This window comes from Protopterus annectens, chromosome 12.part0, assembly GCF_019279795.1.
Source record: "Protopterus annectens isolate FY-2018-M chromosome 12.part0, PAN1.0, whole genome shotgun sequence".
Taxonomy (NCBI): Eukaryota; Metazoa; Chordata; order Ceratodontiformes; family Protopteridae; genus Protopterus; species Protopterus annectens.
The window spans coordinates 212092006-212108024 of NC_056746.1; the positions used below are offsets into that span (position 1 = coordinate 212092006).

General features: G+C 36.5%; 1 protein-coding gene across 1 annotated transcript in view; it reads left to right on the top strand.

Annotated features, from left to right (window-relative positions):
- LOC122816456 (cytochrome P450 3A2-like) overlaps positions 1–16019 on the top strand; it is a 525311-nt gene that overhangs the window by 351860 nt on the left and 157432 nt on the right. Inside the window, exon 8 of the mRNA XM_044089264.1 lies at positions 9167–9294. Coding sequence (XP_043945199.1) covers positions 9167–9294 — 128 coding nt within the window. The remainder of the gene's footprint in view (positions 1–9166; positions 9295–16019) is intronic.

Sequence of the window (16019 nt, forward strand, 5' to 3'; positions counted from 1 at the left end):
TGCCCCAGGTTTACTTTCTAGCTGTTTGATTAAAAGCATCTTGCCTCTGCAAAAAATAAACCACAAAATTCAGTATAGAAATTAATTTTAGAGAGCCTTAAGAACGTTTTCTCTCCAGATGCAGCAGATCCATTGTATACAAGTCCTATGTGGTTCACTCCTTCATCCCATTATAGGACTGTAACAAGCATTCCCACTGCTGTTAATAATGTTTTTAAGCACAGTCATTATTTCTGCTGTTCCATGGTTTCATGCCAGGAAAGAGAACTACAGATGCGATATTTGCTCTGAGAGTGTTGATAGAGAAGTACAGAGAAGGTCAGAAGGAGTTGCATTGTGTTTTTGTAGACTTGGGGAAAGCATATGACAGGGTGCCTAGAGAGGAATTGTGGTATTGTATGAGGAAGTCGGGAGTGTCAGAGAAGTATGTAAGAGTGGTACAGGATATGTACGAGGGTAGTGTGACAGCGGTGACGTCTGTGGGAGTGACGGATGCGTTTAAGGTGGAGGTGGGATTACAGCAAGGATCAGCACTGAGCCCTTTCTTATTTGCAATGGTGATGGACAGGTTGACAGACGAGATCAGACAGGAGTCCCCGTGGACTATGATGATTGCAGATGACATTGTGATCTGTAGTGAGGGTAGAGAACAGGTGGAGGAGACGCTGGAGAGATGGAATATGCTCTAGAGAGGAGAGAAATGAAGGTCAGCAGGACTAAGACAGAAATATATGTGTGTGAATGAGAGGGAGAATAGAGGAATGGTGAGGATGCAAGGAGTAGAGGTGGCGAAGGTGGATGAGTTTAAATACTTTGGACCAATAGTTCAGAGTAATGGTGAGTGTGGAAGAGAGGTGAAGAAGAGAGTACAGGCAGGATGGAGTGGGTGGAGAAGAGTGTTGGGAGTGATTTTTGACAGACGAGTACCAGTAAGAGTGAAAGGGAAGGTCTGCAAGAGGGTAGTGAGACCAGCTATGTTGTATGGGTTGGAGACGGTGGCATTGACAAAAAGGCAGGAGTTCGAGCTGGATTTGGCAGAGTTAAAGATGTTAAGATTTGCACTGGGTGTGACGAAGGTGGACAGGATTAGGAATAAGTATATTAGAGGGTCAGCCCAGGTTAGAAGGTTTGGAGACAAAGCCAGAGAGGCAAGATTACGTTGGTTTGGACATGTGCTGAGGAGGAATGCTGAGTTTATTGGGAAAAAGATGTGAAGGATGAAGCTACCAGGTAAGAGGAAAAGAGGAAGGCCTAAGATAAGGTTTATGGGTGTGGTGAGAGAGGACATGCAGGTGGTTGGTGTGACAGCGCAAGATGCAGAGGACAGGAAGAAATGGAAACAGATGATCTGCTGTGGCAGCCCCTAATGGGAACAGCCGAAAGATGATGATTATTTCTGCTGTTCCCACTTCAGTTATCCCAGTGATACACAGAATATTTGGTTTTCATGTTTTATTTCCAAACAAATTCCTATTTGTACAAAAAAAAATAAAAATGGAGATCATGGTAAAAACCCTGCATGTTTTACTAGAGAGTTGGGTTACCAATACTAAATGCTCTGTTTTGTCACTAAGGATATGTAAATAGTTTATGAAAGCAAGAAAGACCCTTAAAAGCAGGCTATAGATCCGATATGTTATACTGTAGAAAGCAGTTCCTTTGTTGATGAATCTGATTGTTACCCCAATCAAAGCACTTCTTTTAATTCATTGTAATGATTAAAATGTACTAGATGCATTTTTAAGTCTTGGCAAAGCAGGTGATTTCAGCTGGAGTGGTACACTATTGTTGCTTATTTCCAAATTTCCAAGCCACAATAAAGCACAGCGAGAAGGAAACTCCCCACCTCACACCATCTCACTGTCCAGTTAGACATTCATTTTGAGAATTATAATCCACCCCCCCCCATTGACCAGTTAAAGTCATTCAAATGAAGAACAGTGATCCACTGACTGTATTGCTCCTAGTCATTCGCGTACTGCCTTCCCCCCATGTTGACCTTATATAACAGAACATTCTGTACTACCCAATTGTGTTTAGATAAGAATGCTAATACATGCACTAAAACTTCTAAGTCTTGACTACTGATGTCTTTTATTTTTCCTCTGGAAGGAGGACCAGCTCTGTGAAGACATCCATTAGCTGACCACCAGGATCACCATAGGTCCTGAAGCTGTAAATTTATCCTCTTCATCGTAAATTTCTTTAATCATGCTCCTCAAACTGTATGTGGTTCAGCTTGGATAGCAGTGACTGCTTAAATCACAGTGGGATACTATTGGCTTTTTATGAAAAAAGATATTCTTGAAAAATACAACCTAAACAAATGTGGACATAAGAGAGAGCCCTGTCAGGTAACCTGATTGGAATCTAGAGCTGTACCTGTTCAATTGCTGTATGATACTTGCCATATCCTATTTCTAAGCCATTCAGCTGTCCATCTTATCAAGATTACATCAGTACCTAGTTCTAAGTTATTGATCAGTGTTTTATGTATGACCCTATAGCCATTCTGAAATTAAATCTATACAAGTTATATCACAGCAAAATCTTTCATTTATAGATGTTGTTATATTGTTATAGAACATCATGTTACAGGAAATTATGTAACTATTTTCAGTATTTAAATGCTGATATATGGTTTCAAGTCCCAACTTCCAATTCTGACAAAAAATTATCCAAAATAATCTTCTCTATTATATTTCCACGGCAAAGTAAGCATGTATGTCTGTTTGACTCTAGTTTTACCCTGTTTCTCTTCACTTTAAAGATGGGTTTAATAAGAGCCTGTCTCCAATCTAGAGGAATCTCCCCTCACTTAAATTACCTAGTTTATTGCAGATATAATGGTCTTGTAGATTCATGCTCAAGTGTTCTCGTGTCATTATTATCAATTCTGTATCTTCCCTGTGCTTTGTTTGGGTCTAGTTTGCATAGTTCTTTTTCAGTATAATTTAATTTAATTTCAGTATCTGAACTTACCTGGATGTTACAAGTACAATCTGTCACCCCTTTTTGGAGCCAAATTGTTTTGCATAAGATTTTGTATATGTATATATTTATGTGTTTACTGATACCATGTGTTTTGTATCTATAAAATGGTTTGCTGTTATGCTCAGTTATCTTTATATACATTTTCTTCAATTTCTTCTTGATCTTGGCTCATACCATTTTCATTTGTCTGTACAGTTTATTTCAGTCTTCAAAGTTATAGTTCAACCTTGTTTCGATTTCTTATCTTTCATTTTAATTATCTTATTTTTAATTCCCTTTCAAAATTTGACAGGTTCCTTCTGTAGCTTGTCTGCTGAACGTACCATTCCAATTAGTTCTACATAGAGACTGTTTTACTTCCACATAGTCTGTTATTAGTCTTCTCTGCATTGGTTTAAATTTCAGTTTGGCAGAATTATCTAGAAGCAATTTACCCTTTATAACTTTATGATCACTACATATTAATGGTGGTAAAACTTGACACCAAGTAACAGTCATTTCTTTAGGAACATAAACAATGTCCAGTATGTTCCATTCCCTGGTAGTATTTTTTTTTTTTTTACAATATGCAGCAGTTGTTGTTCCTGAACATATATTATAAATAATTTCCTTAGTGATTTTTCTGAAACAATATTATTCCAATCTGTTTCTGTTAAATTTAAGTCCCCGTTGACTATTAGTATCCCTCCTGGGTTTTAGGCAAGAAATGTATGGATTCTAGGTTATCAGAACTTGAATTTTGTGGTTGATATATTCCAACAATTGTTATCTGTCCCAAAGTTGTCTTTATTGTCACAGTTACACAATGCACAATACTGTTTTCATCAAACATGTAATAAGTACAGGTTTAATAACAATCTTTAATCCATATCATAACACTTCCACCTGATATTTTTAGTGTTTGTTACAGTAGTCATTTATACCCTGATAGCACTGGTTTCCCTTCATTGTTCTTTAACCGTGTTCATAAACAATAACAACACACATCTTTTTAGAATGTAGCACATTTTCTAATAAAAGTGTTAATACTAATGCTCTTTGCATTAACAACCAACACTCGTACATCAGGTGCTGTTATCTACAAACCGTTTCATTTCTGACCTGGTAAAAATCCTGTCTTGTGTTAGGCAAATATTGCAATGTATCTACTGCAAAGACTTTTTTCCCTTCTTCTTGACAAGAAGACTCCATTGTTTCTAAATACATGTGCTCAAAATTAGGCTTGAATGTCCTACACATTTCCACTTTTTAAAATGAACCATTTTTCATGTAGGTCTACATTTTTTTTTTAAATTAACCATTTTTCATGTAGGTATTTACCCCCCCCCTCCCATCTTCATTCACACTGATCTGACTCTCCCTTTTGTGATTTGCAAAAAATGCATAGTAACACCTGTGCAAGTTATGTTTTCAAAGAAGGCTGTAAGCACCCTATCAACAGTGAGTCCTTGAAGATCAGATCATTTGTGCCAGCATGAATAAAAACAGTGCCATACTTCTTTAAATTAAGGCATTCTAAGGCCCTAATTATATCTTCTATTTTTGCTTCTAGAAAACGTAACATTATTCTATGTTCATTATCCTCTCAGCAAATGTTTCATTTTCTGTAATAATTGAATCTTTAATTACTAGTACAATATTTCTGGCCAGATCTGAAGATTCTCCCACTTTTAATTCAGTAATGTTTGCTCTGTCATTGCAAAAGGATGATCTTCATCACCATTAATCTTATTAATGTTACTGTTTTTACTGATTATTTCATTTGCAAGCATACAGTTTTCATCCAGCTGTCTTTGCACTTCCACAGGTTGAGCCAGGCTGTCAACTTCAGTCTTTCTCATCTTTTTTTCTTACAGTAATATTTTTTAACTCTTTAAAGTTCAGTTTCGATATTTCCCTTTTAGCCGGCCCCTTGCCTCATTTTATCTCCCTTCTCTTTTGAAAAAAATTATATAATTTTCTATAGAGTAAATGTTTTATGATTGAACAATAGTATCATTCCCTGTAATCCGTTTGCTATATTACAGAGCAGTGTCCTTTTTTAGTTTATATACTTCTTGCACCATAGACATTAACCAGTTTATTTGTCTTTCTTGTTATGTGCTATTCCTTTCTTGTTTTTTATTTTTTCTATATGCTGTGAATCCCAGATTGCTGCATGCTTGTATCCTGAATTCCATAGTTGTCATTAGAAGTATCTTCTTTAATGTTCATGAAATGATCTTTATTAACAGTAGACACTTCCTTTCCTCATCAGCCAAGTCATTAATGTATGTAACAGTTCTCCAAGCTGTGGCAGTTGCATAAGTGCAGTCATCATCAGTAAGTCTAGATTTACTACTAATAGTAAACAAATCATCCAACCTTTGACACGAGGAACACAGATCACCAGTGTTATCAGATGTTAACGTTATATGCACATAATATTTAGCACACTGGGCAAGATACTTGTGTTTTAGCAAATCATTAATTTCAGACTAATTGAAGGAATCCATTCTCAACCACAATCAATTAAAAATTATAAAAGAAAATAATAAACAAAGTCAGTGACTATAGAGTTTAAAAAATTGATAAAGTCATCATTGTGACCTTCCATACCAGTTGTACCAGTCACACTAAAGTGCTGCACGTCCTTTATATCACTTGCCAATGTGCACAGTAGGTTCTGCTCACTATCACTTACAATCAGACCACATTATAACAGTAAAAATCAGAGGTAAAAAATAAAATATAAATCCAAAGTAAATCTCTTACAAAGCAATTGCACAACAAATCACAAACCAACACTGAATGGTTTTATATAAGCGCTTTCCCCACTGTAGTGTGACCTTGGTTGATATATATATATATATATATATATATATATATATATATATATATATATATATTAGCAAGGGGTGTAGAGGTGCAGGGCAGGAACAATTTTTTTTATAATATTTTTATTATAGGACATTTGGGTTAGATTATGTGTGGTTCGGGTTTATGCACTTCAACAAATTGTCATCAACCCGATTATTTACTGTTTAGTGCGATACTTCAGCACTGGGGCTACATATGGTTACTCAGTGCTGTATATCAGCAATACTCGAGACAATGGGGCCAGGTTTTGTTACACAGTAGACAGTTGCACATTAGCAGTATATTGGACAATGGGAGCAAGTATGGCTACTCATTGGCAGGTGCTGCACATTAGCAGTACTTGAGGCAAAGGGGGTCTGTATGGTTACTCAGTGGTCAGTGCTTCACATTATGAGTAGTTGAGAAAATGGGGACAGGTACATTTAATGGTCAATGCTGCACATTAGCAGTGTTTAAGACAGTGAAGATAGCTGTTGTTACTCTGGTTAGGGCTGCACATTAGCAGTATTAAAGACAAAGGGTCAGGTGTGGTTAATCAGTGGTCAGACCTTGCAAGTAGCTCTCTCTTTATTAAATGAATGGTAGTATTACTGTTGCTGTTATAACAGGGCATTCATTTTAACTGTAGAATTTTGAACCTTTTCAAATGGAGCCTTAGCAAAATCTGTAATGCGTCGGCTACATTATTATAAATGCTTTTATGGCTGGAACATTCATTGTTAGTATTACTTCTATTTTCTACACTGTATATAAGCATTTTAATAATTTAATAAATAATTACACAGTAAGTACAATACTTAGCCCCTTTTCAAGTTATCAATCTGCTATTCAGTCCTTCCTGTGTCAGGAGGATAACAAGGTAACCAACAGATCCTACTTCTGCAGAATATGTTAATGCCTTATTTTGCGCTGATAGGATGGGTCATGAGTGTGCATTTAATTTTATTTAATTATTTTTAGTGTTGCATTTGGGCCTGTCTGAAAAGTTTTGATCAATTAAGTTTGGCTGTTGTACATGTTGCTGTGATTAATTACATTCTGAAGGAAACATTTAAATGTTAGCAACAGCTTATCCACATTCTGGACAGTTTGTAGCTTGAGGTGGAACTGACCTTAACTGATGAACTTATGAAAGGTTTTCAATTGTGTGTTTCCTGTGAGAAGCTGTCATTAAGGTGGTCAGTCAGAGGGGTTATTAGGGGGGTTCCTGTGAAAGGTTGTTGTTAGAGTAGACCTTGTGAGATTTTATCATTAGTGTGGTCTTGTAACTGGTTGCCAGTAGGATACTGTTACAGCTTACTGCAGTGGTCACTGTGAAAGATTGTGAGTAGGATGGTTCCTGTTAGAGGATGCCACAGTGGACACTGTGACTGGTTGTCTATGGGATGGCCCTGCTAGAGGTCACTACAGTAGCCCCTATGAGAGGTTGTCAGCAAGGTGATCAAGAAAGTGAGTTGTAGAGGAAAAGCAGCAGAAGTCAGTTATAAAGGTTTCTCTATGCTCGACAGGTGTAGGGTTACCACCTGTCCCTCTTTGCGAGGGACAGTCCCACTTTGGGCAGTTTTGTCCTGAGGAAAATAATCTAAAAAATGGCAAATGTCCTGCGATTTTAAGGCAAAAAATATTTACTAAGTTTTCTTTAATAGTTGCATGAAACAGTTATTTTGTATCTGAAACACCTAAATATTATATGAAATAACATAAGCAACTCATATGCTACAAGAATAAGCTTTTATTTGGACAGAAACAGTGATGTTATGTCCTTTGCACTCCCCGTGGGTATGTCTGTCCTGCAAAATTGCACGTTTCTACAAAAAATGTCCCACTTTGGGCATTTGAAAAGGTGGCAACCCTAGACAGGTGCATGGTTGACTGAAAGAACAGTGCTTGATCTCAACAGATTGAAGGCATACTTACCTTTGTATAGCTTAAGTGAATGTTTCTGCCTAGGGCAAAAGACCCCTTGATCCCTCATATGAGAGATAATCAAACCCCTCCCCCCACACTCCAAACTTATATGTGCTAACTGTACTTCATATTCAGGGGCACAAGATGCTACTTCACACACTTGATCTCGGTCAGTTACATTTGGACAGTTACAGCTTGGTCAGCTAGTTTGTAGTCACCCATATAGAAACTATTGTAAAGAGACCTGAATGTAGATGTAGTGGTTAGGTGATAAGCACCAGGAATTCCACTGAATTTTCATAGTCACAAGTCTTCGTGAATTTTTTTTTTTTTTTTTTTTTTTTTATGAAAGAACTCATCCAGATCCTTGCAAACGTTGCTGGACTTCACAGATAACCACCTATGGAGACAATGTCCATAGCATCACTTGGTCATCATTTTCTGGTTTGTCAGGAAGTGGTCTCTCATCAGAAGTATAGGAACATCAGCTAAGAATTATAGTCCTGGTGAGGTTGTGGATTTATAATTTGATCCATGGAGTGAACATATTAGTCTTCTGTCTTAAATGGAGGGATGCAGTGTTACTGAGTACCTTAGAAATAGCATCAGTTAAGTAATCTAGTAAATGGTCCAGGGCTTAAGTTTGTCTTCCAGGCTTTAGTAGGTGGGAAGGAGTTCTAACAGTTTATGCATTCTTAAAAATTCTTCCATGCTACTGAAGATAGTCATTAGGGAACATACGGGAGGATATGTCCATAATACCAGGCAGTAACTTTAAGAAATGGCCACTTAAGTAGTAAAGTAGTAGGGTTTCTATTACATGAACTAACTTTTCAAAGTTCGAATGTCATAGGGTTGACAGCATATGATTGAACTTTGAAAAGTTTGAAGGTTAAATGTAACTGCGCCATACGGTGCAGCATGGGAGAATTTCCCTTTTCTGCCCTGAAGTGCGATCTCGGAGTTGGTATATTTAAGTAGGGGTGTGTGGGGGGTGCAGGGGGAGCATTAAGCTAAGTTTTATTTTTTTTTTATGTTTTATTATATATTCTAAATTTCAAACTTTGATCATATGTTGTCGAACATATGGGATTCGAAGTTTTAAAACTTTGAATATATAATATAGACCCAAGCAGTAATGGGCCAAGAGTTGCAGGGCAGTTGTCCAGTATCTAGGGAGTATAACTTGATATTTGTTTATCTAATCCTTGTTGAATAGGAATCCTTAAGTTATGAGCAGGTCTAGATTATGTTTTACATTATTAGGATATCATGGAAATACTGATGTTTACAAAAACTGGAGAGAGTTAGATTTCCATTTCCTGTGAGCAGTATATCAACAATGTGAGTTTACAACCATTATATTCTCAGAGTAATAGTAATTTTTTTCTTTTCTCTTTCACAGTGTTGTTTCCCATAATTGCTCCCTTCTTGGAAGCATTGGGCTACAACATCTTGCCCAAAGAAACGGTGAAGTACTTTACCCAGATTGTCAAAAGTTTCATGGATAAACAGAAAGAAGACAAGAAAGTGGTAATGTAGTTAGATTTTCTTGACAGACTGAGAAAAAACAAAAGCATGAACATTTATATTTTCCTTTTAGTTCCACTTTTTATGAAAAATTTCCTGCTTAGCAAAACTTGATTGCAATGAAACATGTCAATTAAAAGCCAACACTGGTTTTATTCTTGTGCATAACAATCTTGTTTTGGGTTGGTATTGACATATTTTTCTAAGCAAAAGCAAACAAGAAATTTGCACACTACATAGATATATATTATGATCCAATGAAATGCAGTTTTTCAAAATAGCAAATTGATGGGAAAAATCCGCATTGTTAGTATTCTAGTCAGAATGAAGTAACCAACTTGAAAATAAAACCATATCTTAAAAGAAAACCCTATTTATTAAGATGCACTGTTGGTTAGTCTCCATTGCCAGATTGTTATTTGTCAAATTTTTTCAGCAGATCATGTTACTTCCTTCACAAACAGTTCTGTGGTTGTAAAATATACTTATATACATATTTCACATTTTTACACACAGTCATAGTTCTTATTTTTATTTGTTGACTAACAAAAGGAGATATATGTTATCTAACAGGCCCTCATGCAAATACATTTCTACTCATATCAACATATAATATATATTTTTTAAGATGGCTCTTTAAGAGAATTTTTGATTGAATGATGTAATTAATTTTGAGGGTATAAATTGATTAAGTGTTTTTAATGGATTGATTCTGATGAAGTCCCCAGTTTAAGGGATGAAAGTGCTTAATCTGTTTAATTCTTTTTTGTTTTAATAAAGTGAATTTTATTGTTTAGAATTCCTGCCACGAGCTGTGTTATTTGCTTTTGGTTTGATCATTTTTACACAGTGTTTGCTCCTTTTCCATCTTAAAAAATATATATTATATGTTAAAAGTATTCACACTAAAACTTCTTATATTTAAATTATTCTAAAATAAACAGAATAAACAGGTAATTATAATGTAATAAATATAAACTCCCCTCCTATGAAACATGTAAATTATCCTAAAACTTTTTTTATTAAGAATGGGTTTAATAGAAATCATTTCACTTAACCCTGGATGGAAGCTTGCCTGCAACTTAATTTGCCATTTAACCTAGGATGTACAAACACCATTATCAAATTTTAACACATAATAATAATAATGTACTTTACAAACATGCCACCAGTTGTGCAGACCATGTAGGGTTTTCTTTTGGTATTTTAGAATGGGTTACACCCAACCCCAGGGGGGTTAATTATAGAAACTATATAGAAGAGAGAGAGGTTTAAATGGCAAATTAAGTTGCAGGCAAGCAAGGATGTAAATTAATGAAGTGTTTTTAATGGATTGTATGAGATGAAAGCGCTTAATCTGTTTAATTCTTTTTTGTTTTAATAAAGTGAATTTTATTGTTTAGAATTCTGGCCACGAACTGTGTTATTTGCTTTTGCTCTGATTTTATATGTTTAATCTTGGAGTGTGTTTGGGGATGGGCATAATTGTCATATAAAAACACATCCTTAAATATTTAACTGTTTATAAGGAACAAGTAATGCTGGTTCCTTTCCAGCCTAACTAGAAGCATGTCATATTTTTTTTAGTTTATAATTCTGTGTGAGAATTTGTTGATAAAGCCATTGTGTGAAATGTATGGATCAACAAGGTAATGTGAGACTTCTACGTGAGATGTGTATATGTGCATTCTTATCATGGGTGTTGACAAGCATATAGCTACAAAACACAAGTTACACAGTGATGTGTTAATGTGAACACATCTCCAGTTTTGTACCCTACTTGTACAGTCTTTTCAGAAACAACTGGTAGTACAGAACCTCATGTTTCTCTCGTTGACTACTAGATGAGTTTAGTATCATCCAATTAACATGAACCTCGTGAAGGTAAATTTAATGCCCAAAATGGACCCTTTTAACAGTGATCTTGGTTAATTACATCAGAAAAATGCAAGACATAATAAAAAAATAAACAAAAAATATAACGTCATAAGTTGACTTAAACCTGTACTATGTACCTGGTTGCATAAAAGCATGCTAACCAGTTTAATAAATGTTGTTTTCTGTGGTTGCAGTTTATTGCTTGATATTGGATGCGAGTGTTTTGAGTCACAATCATTATGAATGTGGTTTAGCAGGGAGTTAAATACATTAGTGAAAGAATGGAGAATGCTTTACCTCCATTAGATAGTGAGCAGTATAGACTGAACAGAAAATCTTAGTAGAAGGAAGGGGAGCAAACCATATTGGTGGGCTGGTGAGTTTGAGTGTGTGAAAAAGTAGGATAGACATTATGGGGAAATAGCTTAACATTTTTGAATAGGTGTAGCAGGTTCCACTTAGTTTATTTATTTTACATTTGTTGACCATATAAATGACCTAGTCTGAGGACCATTTTCAGCTTTGGCCTGGACCATTTTGCAAAGAAAACATTCATTTGAGTTATTAGGCACAAATTCAAAATGCCAGTGAACCAAAAAAAGAATCAAAGTTAAAGGAATAGTATGATGACAAAACAGGTCTACTGCAAGAGCTTGCATGCTAGTAGCATATGACACACTTGCTCTTACTGACAAGTTCCCCTAATTCCCACAAGCCTGATCCTAGTTAATTACCTTGGCCTCCCACCACCTGACCTAACGGAACTGCATAGCCGTACCAGAACTTTAACTGTAACCCTAAAACTGCTACTCTGTTCCTAACCCTAACCATAGCACTGCCTTCCCTTCCCCTAAAGTCTCTCCCACTTCCTACACCTAAAACTCCCTTCCTGCTCCCTAAATCTAAATGTCCCAGAGTGCTCTTGAACCCTGATCTTCCATCCCACTCTCTAAACCAAACACTTTTCCATAAACCTAAATTGCCTTTCCAAGTGCTGCCTGGAACCCTAACCAGCACTCCCATCCCCTCTCCATTTCTGCCATACTTACATTGCTCAAACTTGGCTACTGTGTCCAGGCATGGTCCCGCCAGTTCCAATCTCCCCACAAAGTCGATGCACTTTGCCCAAACACATACATGAGTTGAAGCATGAAAAGTTGGCTGTTTGAGCTACAAGGCGCCCAAGTCCCTGGCCTGCCAGATAGTGGTCTTTGAGTGCCTGGGACTCGGCTCTTGTAGCAGACCTAGACAAAACAGCATACAATACCAAATGAAGAGGAGTAACCGACACTATAGTGTAATATGTATTGGATTTAAAATGAGACAGAATAGTGCAAGAAAAAGGAAGCATAAAGCACACTGTAGCATATAGTGTAATAACACTAAGTATAACTATCATTATAAATAAATGCAACAGGTAAGTTGGAGCTCAACTTTAGTCATTTGACATTATTAAGGACCACACAGTGAATTCATAAAAGGGGATTAGAATGGTGAAGGGACTTGTTTTATTGAGTAGTGTTTGACATTTGGAGAAATTAGAGGCCACAGATATAAAGTGCAATCTACCTAGGACATGTATAACTCTGGCAAATGCTTTACTTGAGCCTGTGAGGTAATACTGATGTACACATTATGAAGGTGGTGAACAGAGGTGAGAGATCTGGATTAAGCTGAAAACCTACATATTTATACGTAGAGACACTCCTTCATTGGGAAGTGGTGCAGTTCTTGATGGAACATTTTATGCCAGCAGAGTTGAGACTTTTTTTGAGTAGCTGTAGTTTATATTTAACAGCCTAGACGTAATTAAGGAAGGAAATGCATCAACGCTGGAGCTCACTTGGTTAGACATGAAGAAGGAAGAATCATTCTTACAAGAAACAAGTTCACCTGCATACACTGTCACAGTGAGCTCATGCATTTTCAAGGTTAGCACATTACTGAAGTTAGAAAGTAGTGGTTGCAAGACAGAATCTTAATATACTCTGCGGTGCAAATGAAAAGGGGTGAAGAAATTAGCACTTTAGATTAAAAACTTAAATGACCGATGCCCAACAACCAGAAAACAATATGAAGGTAAAGGTGTACGTGTTGAAATTCTGAGAACTGCCATTGTGAGTAGATTACCTACTCTTGGTTGAGTGCAAACTGGATGAGACTTCATCATATTAAGTACTTTCTTGATAAGCAGTTCATTGTTCACTCTTTTGCACAAATGACTGCCAGCACAGTTTTGATTCATGCACTAGCAATGATTTAGAGTTTCTAGGCTTTCATTTATAGTTTATAAGTTGTCTGAAGGAAAATTATTGGTCTATAGTTTTTTCGGATAGCTTCCAGGTTTGTTCTTAAGCAGGAGTATTGTTTTTCCTGTTGTTAACCAGGTTGGTATCTGTTCAGGGTGAGCATATAAATAGTTTTTATTCATAGCTAAATCTCCAGGTAAAGATGTTAATACTTTAGCAAGACGTTAGGTACTGCATCTGGGCCTTGGGTTTTCCAGTTTGGAGCTTTTCTTAACTTTTTTAATCTCTTTGGCCGTTACGTCAGTCCCATTTTATATCCTGCAAATCTGAACTACTTATCTTTCTTTTACTTCTTCTATCCATTCAGCATCTTTATGTTCCACAGAATCATCGTATATATTTCTCTAAAATATATCTATTTCTTTTTTGTGGTGGTGTTTCAGTTCCTTTTGCCTTGTTTCCTAATGCTCTATAAAACTTTTTTGTCATCAATAAATTGCTTATTTTGTACCTTTCCTTTATATTTATCTGCATATCTTCAAAGTTTTTCTGCCTGTTCTGATAGTTTTAGTTTATTATTTGCAGTGATGCATGTTAGATCCTGATCTGTTCTGATACTGTGCATTGCTTCTATCACGTCTATCTTTCTGAGTATTTTTGTTGATATTTTCCCTCTTTTGTACTCTTCTAACAGTGACACTTCTTGTCTGAATAGTTTTCTTTATTTGATACTTCCATGATGGCATTTGATTTCTCCCCTTCCTTTCAATTACTGCCTAGTGTTTTGTGGTAAGACTTTATCTGTTATTAATTTAGCTGCACAGTAATGTATCCTGTTTACTTCTGTTATATTGCATGCATTTCCATAAACAGTCCTAATTACTGTTTGTTTTATCAAACTTCTAACTTTTTGGGTTTTATCGACTTTCTGTAGTCTGTTTCTTTCATTGAACTTAATATGTCTGTCCATTTCTATTAAATCACACAACTATTCTCTTAGATCATTTTCTTCTAAACTGGGGACACATTTATTGCTCTAAGTTCCAGAGCATCATCCAGTGCAACCTTCTATTCAGTTTCATGCTATGCCTTCTGTTGCTCTTTCATATGGGAACTCACTGGCCTATCACTCCACAACACTGACTGCATCAGAGTTACCACAGTTTCTTGTTCCTTCCTGTGCTGTGTGACTCCAACTGAATTTTTGTACTGGTTTCCTAAGGGAAGGCTTCAAAATGTCTTCATATTGCAACTGATCAGATGTTTTCTGCTCCACTGGTTTCTCCTTAATTTGGAGATCCGCTAGTGTATCCTGCTGTGGTGCTATCAGAGTTAGATTTTCTACACTAAATCCTTCACTTCACAGGTAATCCATGACCTCAATTTCTATTTCTTTAACTTCTCAATTGATCGTCCTCTTTTCTACTTTTCCTCTGTTTTCTTATTTTTTGTTTTGTAAAAAAATTCCATATATATTTCAAATATAAAATATATATAAATTTCATATATAACGTATATTATTTTGCATGATTTGTCTAACTCTTGCCTATTATATAAATGTGCGCTGAATCTCTTTCAATTCCATTATAAGTGGCACTCCAATTTCACATCTGTGCTGTAGAGGTTGCATGCTGTTTTTAGTGTACTGGTTGTGGTCGGTACTATTTGTGTTTGCTTGCTATAATATTTATAGTTGATACTGTTCTAGATCTGAACTGTATTAAGTGGATAATGTGCCTTCTTTGTCTTACTAGCTAATCCCTTTCCTCTCCTACCATATCATCAACCCTTCTGACTAACCTATACCACAAACTATTTCAGACTACCCCTCTTTTTTATTCCTTATCTTCCTCCCCTAACCTGCCTCTCTGCACTCCTCAAGTGGCAAAATACTTCTCCTTTGTATCTGTAATTATCATTAACTCATATTTGACTTCTTCATTTTATTTTTAGGTTGTTAGCCTGATCTGTTCACTACTGCCAAAGCAAGCTACCTCCTCTCATTTTCCACCAGATAAAATGACCTTCACCAAAAGCTGAAAACTTCAACTCCACACTCTACCTTGAGTGTGAAGTATGTCTAGTTAATAATTGCCTGCTGTAAGTCCATCTGCACAGCCCTGTACTATACATCACTCCCCTACTCTTCCTAGATACTCCAGTGACCTCTCTAGCTTCTCCTAGCATCTCCTACCATTTCTACACTCCATTATTTTTCCTCACTATCTTCTCCTAACTCTTAGTTTGCTTCTTAACTCCCACAGACTTGATTTCACCCCATAAACTCACCCTGCACTATTGGGTCAGCCTGCTCTCTCACTCACCTTCACACTCTCCTCTCCTGAACCTTGCAACAGCTTTTTCAGCTTTCTCTGCTGGATTACATATCGTTTCTCTAATATCTTGCTGTCTGCTGTTTCCTGTCTAAACCTGCTCGGTCTCTCTCCACACCCCTACCCTATCTCCATTCCCACCCACCTCATTTTCAGTTTCCTTTATAGCTATCCTCCACATCCCCTCCCCTCCTAATCCTCACTTCCTGCATACTCTGTCCTATCAAAAATGTACCCTCCCACCTGAACCCCTCCCCTCCACTAACCA